This window comes from Danio rerio, chromosome 6 (genome assembly GCF_052040795.2).
Source record: "Danio rerio strain M-AB ecotype USA chromosome 6, GRCz13ab, whole genome shotgun sequence".
Classification (NCBI taxonomy): Eukaryota; Metazoa; Chordata; class Actinopteri; order Cypriniformes; family Danionidae; genus Danio; species Danio rerio.
Window position 1 is genome coordinate 19,064,652 of NC_141026.1, and position 17,513 is coordinate 19,082,164.

Here is a 17,513-nt window from a genome sequence, read left to right on the forward strand (position 1 = left end):
ATTGGCTGTTGTCATTTTCTTTTTTCTTCTTAACTTCTGCTATTAGTGTTTATTTACAGCTCTGGGTTATGCTTTGAGCTGCTCTAGCAAATAGCCGAGCAGCAACTACTGGGAAGGTAGTTTATAAAATAATAATTTATCATATGTTTGTGATTTTTTTTTCAAATATTGCATAAACTGTTGTGATAATAAAATAATTTTACGCTATATTGTACTGCCCTAATATGTTAAAAGTATAAATGGTTATATATTTTGTGTAAATCAACATTTTTCTATTTTATTTCTAATCTCTGTGTACATTTCAGCTTTTTTTTAAAGATTTGTTCAGTAGCTACAGTGTCCCAGGAGTGGGTTATCTGTTGTGACTCGAATAACTTTACACAATATTTATATTACACTTTACATTCATCATTTTTTCTATTCATTTATTGCAAACAAGTGTTAAAGGATAAAATAAAACTTCCAAAAATACACTGCGTACACATATTCATGTGGTTGCTTTAATGTTATTATTGTGTAATTTAAAGGATGGTAATATTAGGGTTCTGTATATTATTCATAAACAAGTTATAAACTCTAGTTTAGCTAACAGTAAAAATAAAAATGGTATAAAATTATATTGTAAATTAAACTTAAGTAAATGTTCAATGTAAATGCAGTAAAAAATAATATGTATATGTAAATATAACTGTAAACATTGATGTAAATGAAATATTTAAAAATATATTTAATTGTATTTTTAAATAATTTATTAAACTTTTAAAAATTGATAAACCTATTTTAATATCAACGCCTGAAATTTTAATTTTATTGTATTTTAATATAATATTTCTTATATCCTATAGCCTAATGTTTTTAGGTACTATATTTAGTTTAATCAGTTGTTTAAATATTTTATTATGTGTTATTTAATATTAATAAATAAGTTACCTGAACATTACGGTCAATATAATTGACAAAATTCTAAAACATTTAAAAGTCAATATTTCAGTATGTTTATTATTGAACTATTAAAAAATATTATATTTCTTAAAAGGTGTGAAATATAAGTCCTGATTATAAAAACATTTTATCTAACTCACATGCAATTCAAATAAAGCTATATTTAGTTATGTTGCAAATAAACATACAATTATATTTGAATATAATGTAATACATTTATTAAAAAATAATACTTATTATTATGTTACTCAATTCTTTTTCAAATTATGTAATATATGATATACAATGAGAGCAGTCTACAGCACATGGCTAATTAATATGCACCTGTCATACCCCAGAAAGCACATGGCTAATTATGCCAGTTCCCGCCTTTGATTTTTTTACCATATTGGGTAATTTCATTAATTTCAGCAAGCATGAGCACCTGTCAAGGTCTCAGGTGACCCCAGTGGGGTTCAGGGGTCACTACCTTGCAGTCTAAGGACTTGTGACGTCGAGAGGACTGCTGGGGGCCACAGGGTGGGGACAGAGAAGATCCATCAGGTTCCTTTGCGCAGGGGCCATGCTAATCTTCTCTGTATCGTTCCAATTTTAGTATATGTGCTGCCGAAGCAAGCACGAACTGAGAGGCGGAAGAAGAGCTATATATACCAGGGAATTCTGGGTATGTTTCTTACTGGTGGTAAGTAGATACACCCCTTATTTAATTAGCTTCCAACAAATTTGAATGTATACACTGGTGAGATAGACCTGTAAACTCTTATGATCTGCAAAATTGCAAGCCAATGTTTTTGTGGAAGGTTTATTTTGAGTATTTCCTCAGCTGTAGACCACATGTAAAAAAGGTTCCTCTCTGCTAGCTGTGATTGGATGTTTCGGTGTGACAGTGAAGAACCCGTGGCCACAATGTTCCACACCCTCCCCCACAGACATGCGTAGAATGTTTCCCCCTCAACGATGACGAGAACAAAAGGTTGAAAGACCAGCAAATGCTCCTTTCACAACCACCAAATCAGTGAAAACATCGTGAGATGTGTGGTGTCTAAGAAAACCACAAAACCCAGAAAACTCAAAACAGCCACTTGAAACAAACATTGTAACATTTAGATGGCTGTTTTGGAGTCTTTCTGATAGCTTTACATTATTTCCTTATATATTTTATTAGGCTAAATGTAGCCAGTGTGTAGCCTGTAGGTAAATAAAGCAGTGAGCGTGAAGCAAATGATAGTGAGAAAGTAGGGAATGTAGAAGATCATAAGTATGACCAAAAATGATCAATAAAATTCACCATCTAAAAGGATTTGAAAAGGTAAAGAGCGCAGAGCAATAGGATTTATTTGAGAGTGGAAAAAGTACTCTCATGAATATGAAACATTTAGGCAAGAAATGTTTTTTATTTGTTTTTCATAAACTTGTTTTAGGCCATTAAACAAGAATGTAATATAAACAAGATTGCTTTAAATGTTCTATTGATCAAACAGTTATGGAAAATGTATGATGTCAGGAATAAAAAAATAAGCAGCACAACTATTTTTTTAACAGTGATTGTAAAAGTAATGTTTTTGGAGAACCGAATCATCATGAATGAATTGTGTAAAGTTGAAGACTGGAATAATGTCTGCTGAAAATTTAGTTGTGCTATCAAAGAATTTACAAACATTTTATCAATTCATTCATTTTCTTTTCGGCTTAGTCCCTTTATTACTCAGGGGTCGATACAACAGAATGAACCGCCAACTTATCCAGCATATGTTTTATATATGTGGATGCCCTTCCAGATGCAACCCAACACTGGAAAACACCCATACACTCTCGCATTCACACACATACACTATGGACAATTTAGCTTACCCAGTTCATGTAATTATATAACATTATATAGAATGTAAAAATACAAAGATTATCAGGACATTTTTAAACAATTAGCAAATGAAATGTTTGTCGAAACATTTCTCATTTTAATGTAATGTAAAGATAGTTGCAATGGTTGATGTTAATAATAAAAAACCCTGAATTTTAACAGTGTCATAAAATAAGAGTAAGTAACTACTACATCAACAACAGCAAAAAGACTAGCCAAAATAACATATATTATACGAAATAATCAATTATTAAAGTCTAACACAGGTAATGTGTCAAGAAAATGGCCCCAAATATAGTCAAAGTCTGTGGGTTTTTGTTTGACAGAATTTTCTCAGAGGTACTATAAGATACAAGCTCATTGATCCACTGTTTTCTCTCAGGGGGTTCTCAGATTTAAATTTTTTTTAAGTATACTTTTTTTTTTTTTTGCTGTAGTGGTTGCAAAAATCCAAATAAAATAGCTTTTGTGGTTGATCAATTGAAGTAAACTGATATCACCTAATAGCCAAATTTTAGGATCTGGATCTATTTGATAGTTCAGAAGATGTTGCAATAACAAACTTTCTGAATGTCTCCAAAACTGGACAGCTTCAGAGCATATAAAGTTTTGCTGTATCTTTAATGAATACACTAATAACAATGTAATAAATGTGTTGTTAAGATTTAATGACAATCAAAATATATTCACTTTACTTATTTTACATTTACCTAATATTAGCTCCACCTGAAAAATAGTTACCAAAGATAAAAAAAATATTTGACACACTATTTATGGTCTTATATGAGTGTATATCATCCCCTGCAATTTATTAAATGATAGTTCAAAACTGAAAATTCTCTTCACTTGTTCCAAACCTGTTTCATTCTTCTGTTAAACACACACACAAAGTTAGAATCTCGTAACCACTGACTTTAATAGAGTTTGTTTTTTCTAGTAGAGCAATTCATGGTTACAGGTTTATAGCTTTCTTTAAATTTTCTTTTTTAAAACAGAAAAAAACAAACTCATAAAGGTTTGGAACCACTTAAGTAGGATGTGCATTTTCATTCCTCTGTAAACTATGACTTTTAAACATGACTGTAACAAATTTGAAGTATGTGTTGATGATCTTCACTGTTTGGATTTATTTCTTCATTATTTACTTATGTGTTTGTATTTAAGTATTTTGTTTAAGCTGGTCACTGTTCACTAAGCTTTATTTATTTATTTATTTATTTATTTATTTATTTATTTATTTATTTATTTATTTATTTATTTATTTATTTAAGCTGGTCAATATTATCATTAAAATATTTACTGAAAGAGCATACATGATTACTGGTTACTGATCGCCCCTTTACAGACACTAGGGGGAGCTTTATACACGTTTTAAAGATTCAAGCAGCCTACCATTCGTTCAAAATAAACATCCGGTACGCATGCGCAGTCATCCGCGCGCGCGCGGCTGTAGGCATGCATATGTCTCGTGGATTTTAAGACAGATCTCCTCACACTGTCATATCTGGGACATGTCTCGTGTTGATGGGTTAAAGTTTGTCGCGTTTTAAAACTAATTTGCACTTTATTATATTCCGTTGCATAAATTATTAGTTTATCGATAGCCTGAACACGAAAGGATTAAATCTGTTGACAAGGAAAACAACAGGCAAGTTTAACTCAAGCCAACTTAATTCAGATTTGCAAATGATTGTGATTTATGCAAACAACAGAGATACTACAACATACTGTTTCGTAATATCAAACAGACTTGGTCATGCGATTTGTAAGAGCTGACATTGCAGTGTTTGACGTGATTAAGGAGTACAAGCAGTCAGGGTGTCGTATAGAGGTAAAGTTGGTTTTATATTCACACATTCGTTAATTTAGAAGTCTCTATATTGTTTACCATGTTGCTTTGAATATTCGATCTGAATTAGCATGCAAGTATGACTTGAAAACAACATTAACACTGTTTATTTGACTGTGAGCAATGCTGTACTTTGATAGTAATTGGCTGCTTATATGATTTCGCTATTTAGAGTTTGCAAATAACGTTAACACTTATGAAGTTATATTATTAAGGTAAAGTCCGAATGTGCGAATATAAAACCAACTTTACCTCTATGTGTGTCGTTACTGTATAACGACGTGTTTATAATGCGTTTTTATGCTTCAACGTTAGAACAAGGTGCTCATTTCTGAAAATCATTTGACAGGCCGTTATACATGTTCTTATACGTGGAGGGATTTATTAAGGTAATGTTGGTTTTATATTCATATTCGTACTTTATTATTAATAATATAATTTCAGGAAAGTGTTCCTTACAAATTCCAAATAGTGAAAAGCAACAAATGACTATTAAAAAAGTACAACATTGTTCAGTCAAATAAATAGTGCTAATGTTGTTTTCAAGACATACTTGCATGTGATTTCAAACTAAATATTCAAAGTACAATGGTAAACAATAATAAAGGGAACATGTCACACAATTTGTCAATGAATGGGAAAATAAAACCAACTTTACCTCAATGAAGGATTTCAGGTTTGTGTATATATGTTCAGTATTTTATGTTTATTTTGTAAAATTATGAAATCAAATCACTGACTTGTGAGGATCCGAAAAACGTTTTTGGTTATACAGTGCTCAGCATATATAAGTACACCCCTCTTAAATCTCTCTTTTAAATTCATATTTTTAATAGGAAGGTATACAATATTATATTTGTGCATATACATTAGATTAGTCAGTACTGAAGCCAATCTGTAGCTTATTTGCAATATTTAGCTTGAATTTAATTGTATTATCTTTCAATTTCTAAATATGTTTGGTGTCTATAATATTGTTTTAACAAATATATCTGTTTAATAAATCTGTTGTGTTTGAATGCACAAAATACATTGCTTATAGCTACTGAGAAATGGATAAAATATTCATTTTCAAAATGGGGTGTACTCAGTTATGCTGAGCACTGTATGTGTATTTGACATCTGTTTAGTTTTGTATTGAGTAATTAACAGTTTGTTTTCTATTATATTGTTTTACAGAGTCACAATGTGCTGTCCAGTAAGGTAGCACTTTTCAGTCGGTGTTAGAAGTTGGACAAAGGTGAATGCTGGAATTTACTTGCACACAGAAAATGTCATCTTGTAGCCGTTTAATGAATTGCAGAGTCATTGTAAAAGGCTTTCTCAGCCTCCAGTAATCTTTAACACAGCACATGCCTTAAGATTTACTGGCTAGTGCATTCGCTTACTTGTCAACAATCTGTGAAAAGTGCTAAGCCTTCAGATATTACCTTTGAGGATCAACATTCCTCCAGCATTTTGTACATTACACTACATTATTGCTAATAATTAAGCATCAGTATTGCTGTAACATGGTGGAAGAGAGTACATCCAACGAAAGGACAGAGGATGTTAAGGAGAACATGACTGATGAGAATGGACAACCTGTGGAAAATGTGGCTCCAGAGTCAGTCATCCTTGAAACCAAGGAAGACCTGGAAGCCCAAACGCAAAAGACCAGAACCTGGATGTGGTCTGTGGTTTATCTCTGTTTCTACGGCTTCATGGTGCAGCTCAAGCCAGGGGAGCCGTTTATCACACCGTACCTGCTCAGTACAGAGAAGAACTTCACTAGAGAACAGGTGTAGTGTTTTTCTATTTCTAATTTAATTTTGATTTATTTTGTTAAATATTGAAATGTAAACTTATAGACTTAGTATTAGTATCTGACATATTAAAGTAAGACACATTTTGTAAACACCGAAACTTGAAAGAGCATTTACAGGTCACAGTATGTATTTATTTTGTTGCCAAAATCTAGTTGATGCACAATTATAATCACAATTATGATTGTGAATTTTGGACTTCAAACTGTGACACAGCTGCTGGGGTCTGGCAAGCCATGTGAATGTGGTCAGAGTTCACATTCCTCCAAAGTGGGTCAGATTTGCTGGGGAAGACTGAACTGAACTAAATTATGCTGACTTATTACATTGGAGTTATTGACCATAAGATTACCTTTATAAAAATCTTCTGCAAATCCTCAAATGAATTTCCCCTACCTCTGCTGCTCTTGATATTTACTGAACTGGACATTTTTCTAATTAGGCTAGTGCTGCTGATTTAGCCAAAATTTTAGTGATTTTAAATCAGGCTGATTTATTACATTAGAGCTGTTCACCACAAGATTGCTATATTTTTTAATTGGTTGAAAATCCTCAAGTTAATTCACCCTGATGTTAATCAGACTCTAATTGAATATTTTTCTAATTAGGCTTGTGCTGCTGGTTTGGCTAAAGCCACACTTAACACTTAGTGCTTTGTATTGTACTTTATAATAAGTCACATTAAGTTACCTTGACCTCTAGGTCAGTGGTCACCAAACTTGTTCCTGGAGGGCCGGTGTCCTGCAGATTTTATCTCCAACCCTAATCAAACACACCTGAACAAGCTAATCAAGGTCTTACAAGGTATACTTGAAACATCCAGGCAAGTGTGTTGAGGCAAGATGGAGCTAAACCCTGCAGGGACACCGGCCCTCCAGGACCAGGATTGATGACCCCTGCTCTAGGTACTTGCATCAAAAAAATAAATACAATGTACTTACTGTGTTCATAATATATTGCAGAACACATCTGAAGCTATTGATGTGTGATTTGGGTAGGGTTAGAGATAGGTTTGAGATTATGGGGAAGTTTAAGGGTAGGTTAGGGTGTAAGGAATGGTCAACAACAGTGTAAATACAGGTGTAAATACAGAAATCAATTACAGATGTAATTATATGCTCATATAGTACATTGTAACAAATTAGTAATTTCAGTGTAAGTACATGTTAGCTAAGGCCACGTAATATAAAGTGGGACAAAACACTTTCCCCCAAGTTCTTTTTTACATTACGTGATATTATTGCATATAAGTACAGTCAAAAACTGTTTTTCTGCATGTTGCTTGAGACCTGCTTGCTTGGTTAACTAAATGCATGTCTAAATTATGCATTATGCAAAGTAGGGATTGTTTATGCGTTTTTTAAATTAATTTATTTTTTATCATTGGCCTAAGGAAGTATTTAGCCTGATACTCTAAAATCAAAACATCTTTGAGAAATATGAACAGTTTATATACTTGTTAAGTAAATTTACAACTCAAGTGAAATACAAAGATTCTGGATGTATACAAGGGTTGATGGTTCTAGGCATGGGACAATAAAGGATTACCATGGTTTGGAAAAGTGAAGGTTTTAAAACTGCCATAATTTTCTGTTATATCGTTCCTATGATATATGTAATGTTTTTAACGTTATTTTTGCTACTATTTAGTTTTTTTAGGGCAACAAAATCTTATATTTTAAATGTTTTTTAAAGGACCATGACACCCCCCACTTTCGGTTAAAGTCTACTTCAGAATTTTTTCAAAAGATGCATGATTAATGGGCGTAGCGCTCCGCGAGCATCGGGCAGGAGTGGGCGTGGCCACCAGGGGAGAACGTGAGCGAACGAAGCTAAGTTAGCTCACAAAATACGACAAACCGTGAGGAGACGCATGAGTTTATAGTTTACAAAGTTAAAATGCAAAGAAATGAACAGTGATTTAAGGCCCTGCTACATTTGTTATTCGTAATTTCATATACACATAACCACAATTTATATCAATATAAAGATAAGTGTGTTCATGTAAACCCTATAAATGAGGACTTCTCCCTCAATCCCCGTATCCAGCAGACTCAGTGCAGCAGGTCTCCTGACCTGTCTATTTTAACCATTAGCCCTGCTGGTAATCTGGAGGATTTAGGCAAACACAGCAGCACAGTGATGTGTCTGAATGTGAACGAACTCCTGATAAAAGACAGCGTCCACCATTCTCTAATTCTCGTGCTGCTCTCCCGACAAAAATGCTAGCAGCACACACACAGCTTTGCTGTATGATCGGCCCTGACAAGATCACGGGGGAAAACATGCAACAAACCCCGTGGATCATGGCTTGACTCTGGCAGGTCTCATGAATAATTAAGCAGCCGGCTCTTCTCATAGGATAAGAAAACTCCGCTATGAATAATAATGAGAAACTGACGCGTCATCATTGCACTTGCAGTACTGCGCTACGTCGCCGATTTTGATCCCGCCCCCAAAATCTTTTTAAACCTGGAAGCTGAAATTAGCTGACAAAAGCTCAAAATTATCCAGTTTTCCCCACAATTAAAGCTAACAGGTGCTAACATTGTCTTAACTGATGCTCAACACACACAAATCTGTTAATATAAAAAGAAAGTTCTCCAGGGTGTCCTGAACCTTTAAAATAAAAAATATTGTGTTCAATGGGGAAAAGTTTTTTTTTTTTTTTACCCAGACATTTACCAAGAACATATTATAGAGCAATAATCACAATACTGTGAAACCGTGATATTTTTATTCAAGGTTATCATACCGTTACAATCTTATACCAGCCCACGCCTATATGGTATGGTTATAACTGGATTAGTGATGTGCATTAAATGCCAGAGTTTCACATTTATGCCTTTAAGGACACCTTCTGGTAGACCATGATTACTGATTTAAAAAAAATAAAATATACCATGTTTCTACTTTTTAAACTAACTCATAGAATATATGTTTCTTTCTTCGATGCGATTAGCATGGGGCTACTTTATATGAAATGTTAAAAACACACTTATGTACATGTTTTTTGTAAACTGTTTTCAAAGGATTGGCAGAATTTTCATTTCCTCTTGTTTTAGTTATGAAATGTTATGAAATATTCAAGCCTCATGACTTTTTCCACTGGCGGCTAAAAAATCCTAGGTCCAACTGTGTCTAGAACATCGCTTTAAAGCTTGCATAGGAGCTTGGACAGATACTGTTTTTTTCACAGATGAACACAGGATCACATGTTACGCTCAAGGCTATTGCATCAGTAGAAGAATTAGAGTTTGAGACATCAGTAGTTTCAGTTGTGGGTGTTTAAATGATTGTATACAGTTATTTTTAAATATATATATATATATATATTTTTTTTTTTGCTTTAATGTACACATTTAAATAACAGAATGCAAATAAAATTAGACAATTCAAAATTTATATTTTTCATTAAATCCATGTCTTTGACAAAATCAGTGGGCTCTGCCACCCCCTACACTCAACCTATGACTAAATTTAAGTGAAAATAAAAATCAGGCATCGCAAAATGTCAGAGTCCCTGATAGCTTTTCGGGTAGGCACTCAGTTTTTGGTAGCCTGAAATAAATTGAGGTGAATTCTATTCAAGTGGCCTAAATGGAAAATATGTTATTTACTAAATAAAATTATATACATACATTTACTAAATAAAAAAGCTAAAATGGCATTCATTTTAGGCTACAAATGTATTTTTGAAAATAACCTAATTTTATTAAAGTTCTTTATTTAGAATTTTTTAATTGTGCCTGAAAAAATTATTAATGTGAAAACCTATTCCTGATCCCATGTTATAGCTAGGCCCACACGGAATCTACGCACGCAGAATTCCGCAGATAATATTATTGACTAATATAAAAAAACGTTCATCTGATTTATGTACAATATAGATTGTAAAGATATATTTTCTGTCTTTTAGTAGATATACTGTATTATATGAGAGACTTGCTTTGTTTACCAAATAAAATGGATCTAATTAAATTAGCATTTTAAACATCAAATAAAAGTTAAAAAGATATTATTTTTTATTTCACATATTAAGGTTTTAGTCATAAATAATTCAAAATATTTCAGCAGAAATCGGAATTGCAAATAACGTCCTTAGTTAAAGCACATAATTCGATTAACGTTATTGTGTCACCACGCTATCCATATTTTCTCCAGAGTTTCTTGAAATTTCGGGTGTTTCATTTAAAATTTTTCGACATTAACTGCAGTTTGACACTATCAAACTTTTTATGCTTTTCAATGTATGCCCCCGGTGAGAAACGAGATATTGGATGCAACTATGAACCCCTGGAAGGACTGTTTTAATTGAATGTGAGACCGCACACCTTATGGGAAAAGAAAACCCTCCGCATTTTGAGATGTAGGTGTCTGTGTTCCTTCACTGATTCGATCTTGTCACAAAATGCGGCAAAAGTCCTACACGACAGTAAAAGTTTTATTAAGGTGTTTACATATCTGTACTGCATTCCAATAATGCGACTAAAATTGGCTCCACGTCTTAAATCGATTTCTCTTTAGTTCGATTATGACTTTAGTTATATTAAAATAATCAAAAATCGCTGTTTACATGATAGCTTCTTAATCAGAGTATTGTCTTAATCATATTAAAATCTGATTATTGGTGTCCATGTAAACATACCCAATGTAGGTAAAACGTAAAACCAGGCATTTACAATTTGACTATTGACATTTCTAGTAGTAAAGGCAAGTATTTTATGGTCTATTTTCATGGTGATGTTACATTTATTTAGCATTTCAATGATATTTGGTCTCTGTTTATCCCATCTCAGATGATATAATGACTTTCTTTGATCTTTGCAGGTGACCAATGAAATCAATCCAGTTCTCTCATATTCTTACATGGTAGTGCTGGTACCAGTGTTTCTGCTGACAGATTACCTACGCTACAAACCTGTGCTGGTCCTCCAGAGCTTGAGTCATGTTTCTATTTGGCTCTTGCTGCTTTTGGGCAACTCATTGCTGGAGATGCAGTTTATGGAGTTTTTTTATGGCATCACCATGGCTGCCCGTGTGGCGTACTCCTCATACATCTTCTCACTGGTTCCAGCAACTGTTTACCAGCGAGTAGCAAGCTATTCCCGCTCATCAGTGCTCATGGGAGTCTTCACAAGCTCTGTGCTGGGTCAGATGTGTGTGTCTCTTGGAGGTATTTCATACACAATGTTAAGTGCCGTCTCTCTGGGCTTTGTCTCTTTTGGACTACTCTTGTCCTTCTGCCTGCCATGGCCCAAGCGTAGCATGTTTTTCAACAAAGCCCGTATGGAGGAGGAAAGGAAGGAAGCAGCTAAGTCAGAATTAGCCAAAATGAAGCCCGAAGAGAAGGACGGCATTGTGGAAGGGATGGACACCAACCGCAGTTCCCCTTCCTGGACTAATTCAGTGTTTGTTGGGATGCTGAAGGAGTTAAAGCACGTTGTAAAAGTGCCTAGTTTAAGACTTTGGAGTTTGTGGTGGGTGTTCAATTCCACTGGTTATTATTTAGTTTTGTTTTACGTGCACATCCTATGGAATAAAGTCTACCCTGCTACAGAGAACAAGAATGTCTACAATGGAGCAGTCGAAGCCGCCTCTACATTACTTGGTAAGATGGATCATTGCTTGTTGTAGTTGCTTTATGTGTTCATAGGGATGTAACAATGCATTTTAAGTCAATTGAAATGCATAAAAATGTCTCTTCTTGTGAACATTTTCAGTGCTAATCTGACTTCACCACAGACAATTTAAATAACTAATCAGCAGGGGTGTCAAAATTAATTATTTCTTCGATGCACCGGGATGCAGACAATTCCAAGTGTATCTGTCTGCAGACTGCAAGACTGGGGCGTAAGATGAAAGGCGTAACTAGATGTTATCGACATCCCATCGAACCCAACAAGATGTTTTGGCAAGATGGCGGAAACACTTAACAGAGAACATTTTCGCCAATGTTTTCATGAGATTTCTCCAAACTTATCCAATACCAAGTCATTTGATTTACTTTATATAAACATCCATTTAGCAACTCATGCAACTCCACCGCTGACTTCTTCATCTGTTTTGTCATGACAGTTAGTCTACTTGTCGTCTCCCTTGTCATTGCAAATAACAGTACAATGGTGAGCGTGTCAAGTATGAAAGCATCATCAACTCGCGGCTGTACATTAATAACCATGATGGTAGGGTTTAGGTTTAGGGAAGGTGTAGACGTTAATAAATGTGATGGTTGGGTTAAGGGTTGGGGTAGGTGTAGACATTAATAACTGTGACGGTTGGGTTAAGGGTTGGGGTAGGTGTATGCGTTAATAACTATGATAGTTGAGTTTAGGTTTAGGGAAGGTGTAGACAGTAATAACTGATGGTTAGGTTTAGGAAAGGTGTAGATGTTTATAACTGTGATGGTTGGATTTAGGATTAGGGTAGTGGTAGACGTTAATAACTGTGATGGTTGGTTAAGGGTTAGGGTAGGTATAGATGTTTATAACTGTGATGGTTGGGTTTAGGATTGGAGTAGGTGTAGACGTTAATAACTGTGATGGTTGGTTAAGGGTTGGGGTAGGTGTAGACATTAACAACTATGATGGTTGGGTTTAGGTTTAGGGAAGGTGTAGACGTTAATAACTGTGATGGTTGGGTAAAGGGTTGGGGTAGGGGTTACTGTTGAAGTCAAAATTATAAGCGCTCCTGAGAATTATTATTATTTTTTTTTATAAATATTTCCCAAATGATGTTTAACAGAGCAAGGAATTTTAATAGTATTTCCTATAATATTTTTCTTCTAGGCTTATTTGTTTTATTTTAGCTAGAATAAAAGCAGGTTTAAATATTTTGAAACCCATTTTAAGGTCAATATTATTAGCCCCCTTTAAGCAATATATTTTTTGATTGTCTGCAGAAGAAACTACTGTTATACAATGAACTGCTGAATTAACTTTATTAAGCCTTTGAATTGCACTTTAATCTGAATGCTTGTATTTAGAAAAATATCTTCAAAAATATTATGTACTGTCATCATAGCAAAGATAAAAGAAATCAGTAATCAGAAATGATATATCAAAACTATTATGTTCAGAAATAAGTTTAAAAAAAAACTTCTTTCCATTAAACAGAAATTAGGCAGGAAAAGGGTTGTCAATATTCAGGAGGGCTAATAATTCTGACTTCAATGTACACATTCAATTATTTTCCTCCCTGCAAAGGAAAGAGAAATAAATACAATAGAATAAAAATATGAAACAAACTGTGCTTTAAGCATCTTCACTGTAAGAATAAAACTTTAGCTACAAAAACCCTTCAGTCAAGAGCAGAGGAATTTTCTTGTTTTGTTTGATTAATGATTAAAACAACATTGCGCGCTGTCTCTTTAATGGTTTCTCTTTCACGTGTCTTTTGATCCTCAACTCGTTTGTTTATTACACAAATGAGGGTTATTTTGAATAAACGCTAAACACTGCGTTTTGACACCTATTTGACCATTAAAACGCTCACATTAAGATGACTAGATGTCTGCGCCTCGTCCGTTTCGCGTGGTGCGCGCGCGGTAAGCGGAGGTGCGCGATTCGGCGCCAGGCGTGAGTATAATTCCTGCTTCAGTGTGCGAATGAGACCAAAAGCTGACCGGCCGCATGCTTCTGGCATGCTTCTGGCTGTGTGCATGTGCCACACACACATAAGCACGCGGTCTTTCGCGCTTTTAGGAGCAACAGATGTGTGCAGCTGGAAAGGGGGCGGTATATGATGCAATAATCATTTATCTTGATTTATGCTTTTTCATAATCTTTTGAAGCCAAAATCGAAATTGGATTTTCGATTAATTGCACAGCCCTAATTTAATTTATACATTTTTTTTAATATATAGTATAGATTTGTTAATCACTGGATACAAGCAGTGGTGTAGCGGACGGGTCCGCAGGGCATGCATCGCGGGGGGGCCCTGCTTGATTAGGGGGCCCCACGTCGTCACGATTTTTAATTAACAACTGTGGTCAGAACCAAAGTTCACAGGTCCGTGTTCTCGGAACTCCTCTCAAGCGGTGGACTACTTCATTCTGATTGCTTGCCGCCAAACCGCGTCATAGCTCATACCATAAAGTTGACTTGATTTGAACTCCACGACGGCCACACCGGAGAAGACGCGCCGCGCTGTTCCTCGCCGCTGGTTCTCATTAAAAATGAATGACTTCTGGCTACTTTAAAGCTCTCGGCGCTTTCGGTTTGTGATCGCTCCTCAGTTTGTGAAGGCTTCCCCTTTTGTAAGAATTACGGATCAACCGTGATCTGCTAAAGCCTTAGCTAACATACTTAACCAGCTGCTTCAACTGTCAGTTTTGACAACAAACAGATATGGTGAGCAGAAAGTGTCTTTTAGGTTATAATAACTCTTCTAAAACCCTTTTCCAATCCTTCTGAATGTAATGCCTACTTTTACCACATCTGCTAAGCCTGCAGTAGAAAATACAAGCCACGCCCACTGTTTGCTTATTTAAAATTCCGTTTCTCTATAAACTACATCACAATATGAAATTATAAGAATCGCAGCTTCTGGTTCATGGGGACAATTTGAGTTGGTCGAGAGCTTAAACAAAAAATGTTTTGGCAGTTTGTGCTGAAGCTACAGTATATTGTTTTATATGAATAATTATACTAATTGTTTTTTACTAGCATGAGTTAGTCTGAGGAATACTGCAAGTGAAACAAAGGGGTGAAATGCTGAAATTGTGAAGTTGTACTGTTTTATTTTGTATGTTATTTTAATTAAAATTTGGACTGGCATTTTGAGAACTGATATTGTTTTGACCAGATGTGGCATCAGTAGTTTAGAATGTAACACCAGGTATGATCAGTCTTTCCCCAGTAGGGCCACTGTCCTGAACAGTTTACCTTTTACCTTAATCAAACACACCCTTAACTAGCTAATTAAAATTTCATACTACAAACTTCCAAACAGGTGTATTGAAACAAGTTGCAGCTAAAATCTGCAGGAAATTGTACCTCCAGGACTGGTCTGGGACTTATTGTTTGTCAAAGATCCATTGGTTGTTGATTGTTGACCATTTGATCACTACTTTATTTGATTTTCAGCTTTGGTGGCTTTCTCAGTTTACAGCAGTTGTACACACTTTATGATCGTAACAGCAGTGACAGTTATGCCATATCAATAATGAAACTAGCTGATTTACCCCAACCAGGTCATTCTCAGTGGTATGATTAGAGTAATAAATGTTCCAATTATTATAATTATTGTATAATTATTTTATCTATTGAACTTTGAACACAGTGGCTAATCAGATGCATTTTTAGGCTAATCGCTCATGAAAATGCTGAAATGTCTCAACATAAACAATTAGCAGATATTGGGTATGGCGTGTAATAGACTAGGGAAACCCAATGTATAGAAAAATAATGATAATAGCATATGTAATATCCATATCGCAGAGAAGTGCGATAAATTTAACTTGTGTATTGCATGCATAGGTTATCCAATTTTGACCAATGAGATAAAGCCTTACTATCTTTATATTCTTTGTATTTACCTTTACTTTATATTTTCTATTGGTTAGACCAGGCCCAAAGGTTTACCTGATGGCTAAGAAACCCATTTTAAGGTCATTTGTTGAGACAAATGAAAATGACAGGATAAGTATCAGAATATCTGCCGAGTAAGTCAGTAATTTAAAGTCAAAATATTGACTAGACACTTTACAAATTTTTTCAAATAAACAAACTAAATTAGATTAATGAAATTTTCTGTTTCCTGATTACTTTAGTATAATCTTATCACATTATTGCAAATTATTACAATAGTCAATGAAGTTAGCATTTCTTTAGGCAAATGATACTGTTGCAGTACTTATTGTGTTTTATGTTATTAATTACTTACCCTATTATTTTTGTTTTAAGTGTGTACAAAAGGATTCTCGTAGCTTGATAATATTCTGATTGAATTACTGAAGGCATATAGTAGGGATGGGCCAATAAAACTGCATTGGTATTGAGCGAACACCATTGACAGTAAAGATAAAAAAAAGTTTGGTATGAGGTTTCTGTATGAAGCGCTCAAGTTTTATTAAAATGTAGCTGCTGAGTGCGCACCTTGCAGGGAATGCCAATAAGCTATGGGTTATTTCCAATGAAGTTGCGTGGCTTGATCGTGCAAATAGTAAGCGAAGCACATATGGGGCCATATCATACACCCGGCGCCATGTGGCGCAAGGGGTGACGCAATTGTTATTTGCTAGTTTCACCTTGGCGCAAGAGTCGTTTTGACATTTTCCATCAAGCTGTTTAAATAGCAAATGCATTTGCGCTCATATGTGCGCCCATAGGCGTTCTGGTCTAAAAAAGCAGGCGTGTTTGGCGCGTTGCTATTTTGAGAAACTGTAATAGTCTTTTCTTTAGACCAGAACAAACCCGGTCTAAAGTTCGGCGCAGAGTGCGCCTCACTTACACACTGTTTATACACAAGATGTGGATCCGTTTCCTTGATCGTTTGAGAAGTGTGAGTGTACTGAATCAGGTTCACTTGGACTTTGGCGCAGTACGCTTGTGTGTGAGTGCAAACACGCCTAAAGCCTGGTTTATACTTCTGCGTCAAGTGACCGGCGTAACCCATTTATACTTCTGCGTGCGGTCTCTGTTGGTCTGCATTAACACTTCCGAAACGCTAGTTGGCAGTGAGGTGTTAATGTTCCTCTGTGTCGAGTTTCTTCGCTGTTGTTTTGCTTTTCCTGAACACTTACTGGATGTACAAGTGGCTCAAAGTCACTCATTTTGAGGCAGGAACCGGCGGACGTGCAACAACTTTGACTATGAGGTAAACACAAAGCAAAACTTTCCATCTGGAGCTCCTTCACGGGACTCCACACTTGTAAACAATCGCTCCATCGGGGTCGCGCCATTCGCGCGGCTCTCGGTCCCGCCCAGACTCGTCAGCGCTACCAAGCCGACCAATCACAGAGCTTGCGCTACGCGTTGTTGCAACGTGTAGTTACAATTTTTAAACGTGCACGTCAGCCACGGCGAAGGGCTATGCGTCAGCGCTGTAGCATAC

General features: G+C 35.3%; 2 protein-coding genes and 1 pseudogene across 16 annotated transcripts in view; 2 read left to right on the forward strand and 1 right to left on the reverse strand.

Annotated features, from left to right (window-relative positions):
* Positions 1-17,513, forward strand: part of LOC147843474 (uncharacterized) — a 388,615-nt gene that overhangs the window by 230,538 nt on the left and 140,564 nt on the right. The gene's annotated exons all lie outside the window — the stretch shown is intronic.
* Positions 1-17,513, forward strand: part of slc19a1 (solute carrier family 19 member 1) — a 50,808-nt gene that overhangs the window by 23,325 nt on the left and 9,970 nt on the right. For 4 of the 15 annotated variants that reach the window (XM_087256996.1, XM_087256994.1, XM_087256992.1 and 1 more), the window contains exons 3-5: positions 1,500-1,624; positions 5,832-6,433; positions 11,288-12,068. In XM_087256996.1, the coding sequence (XP_087113122.1) occupies positions 6,164-6,433; positions 11,288-12,068 (1,051 nt within the window). In that variant the 5' untranslated portion in view covers positions 1,500-1,624; positions 5,832-6,163. Of the gene's footprint in view, positions 1-1,499; positions 1,625-4,285; positions 5,329-5,831; positions 6,434-11,287; positions 12,069-17,513 lie in introns of those variants that run through there. The other 11 variants (XM_087256988.1, XM_087256986.1, XM_087256987.1 and 8 more) reach the window with 6 other exon arrangements.
* Positions 1,488-1,561, reverse strand: LOC137496036 (U6 spliceosomal RNA; annotated as a pseudogene).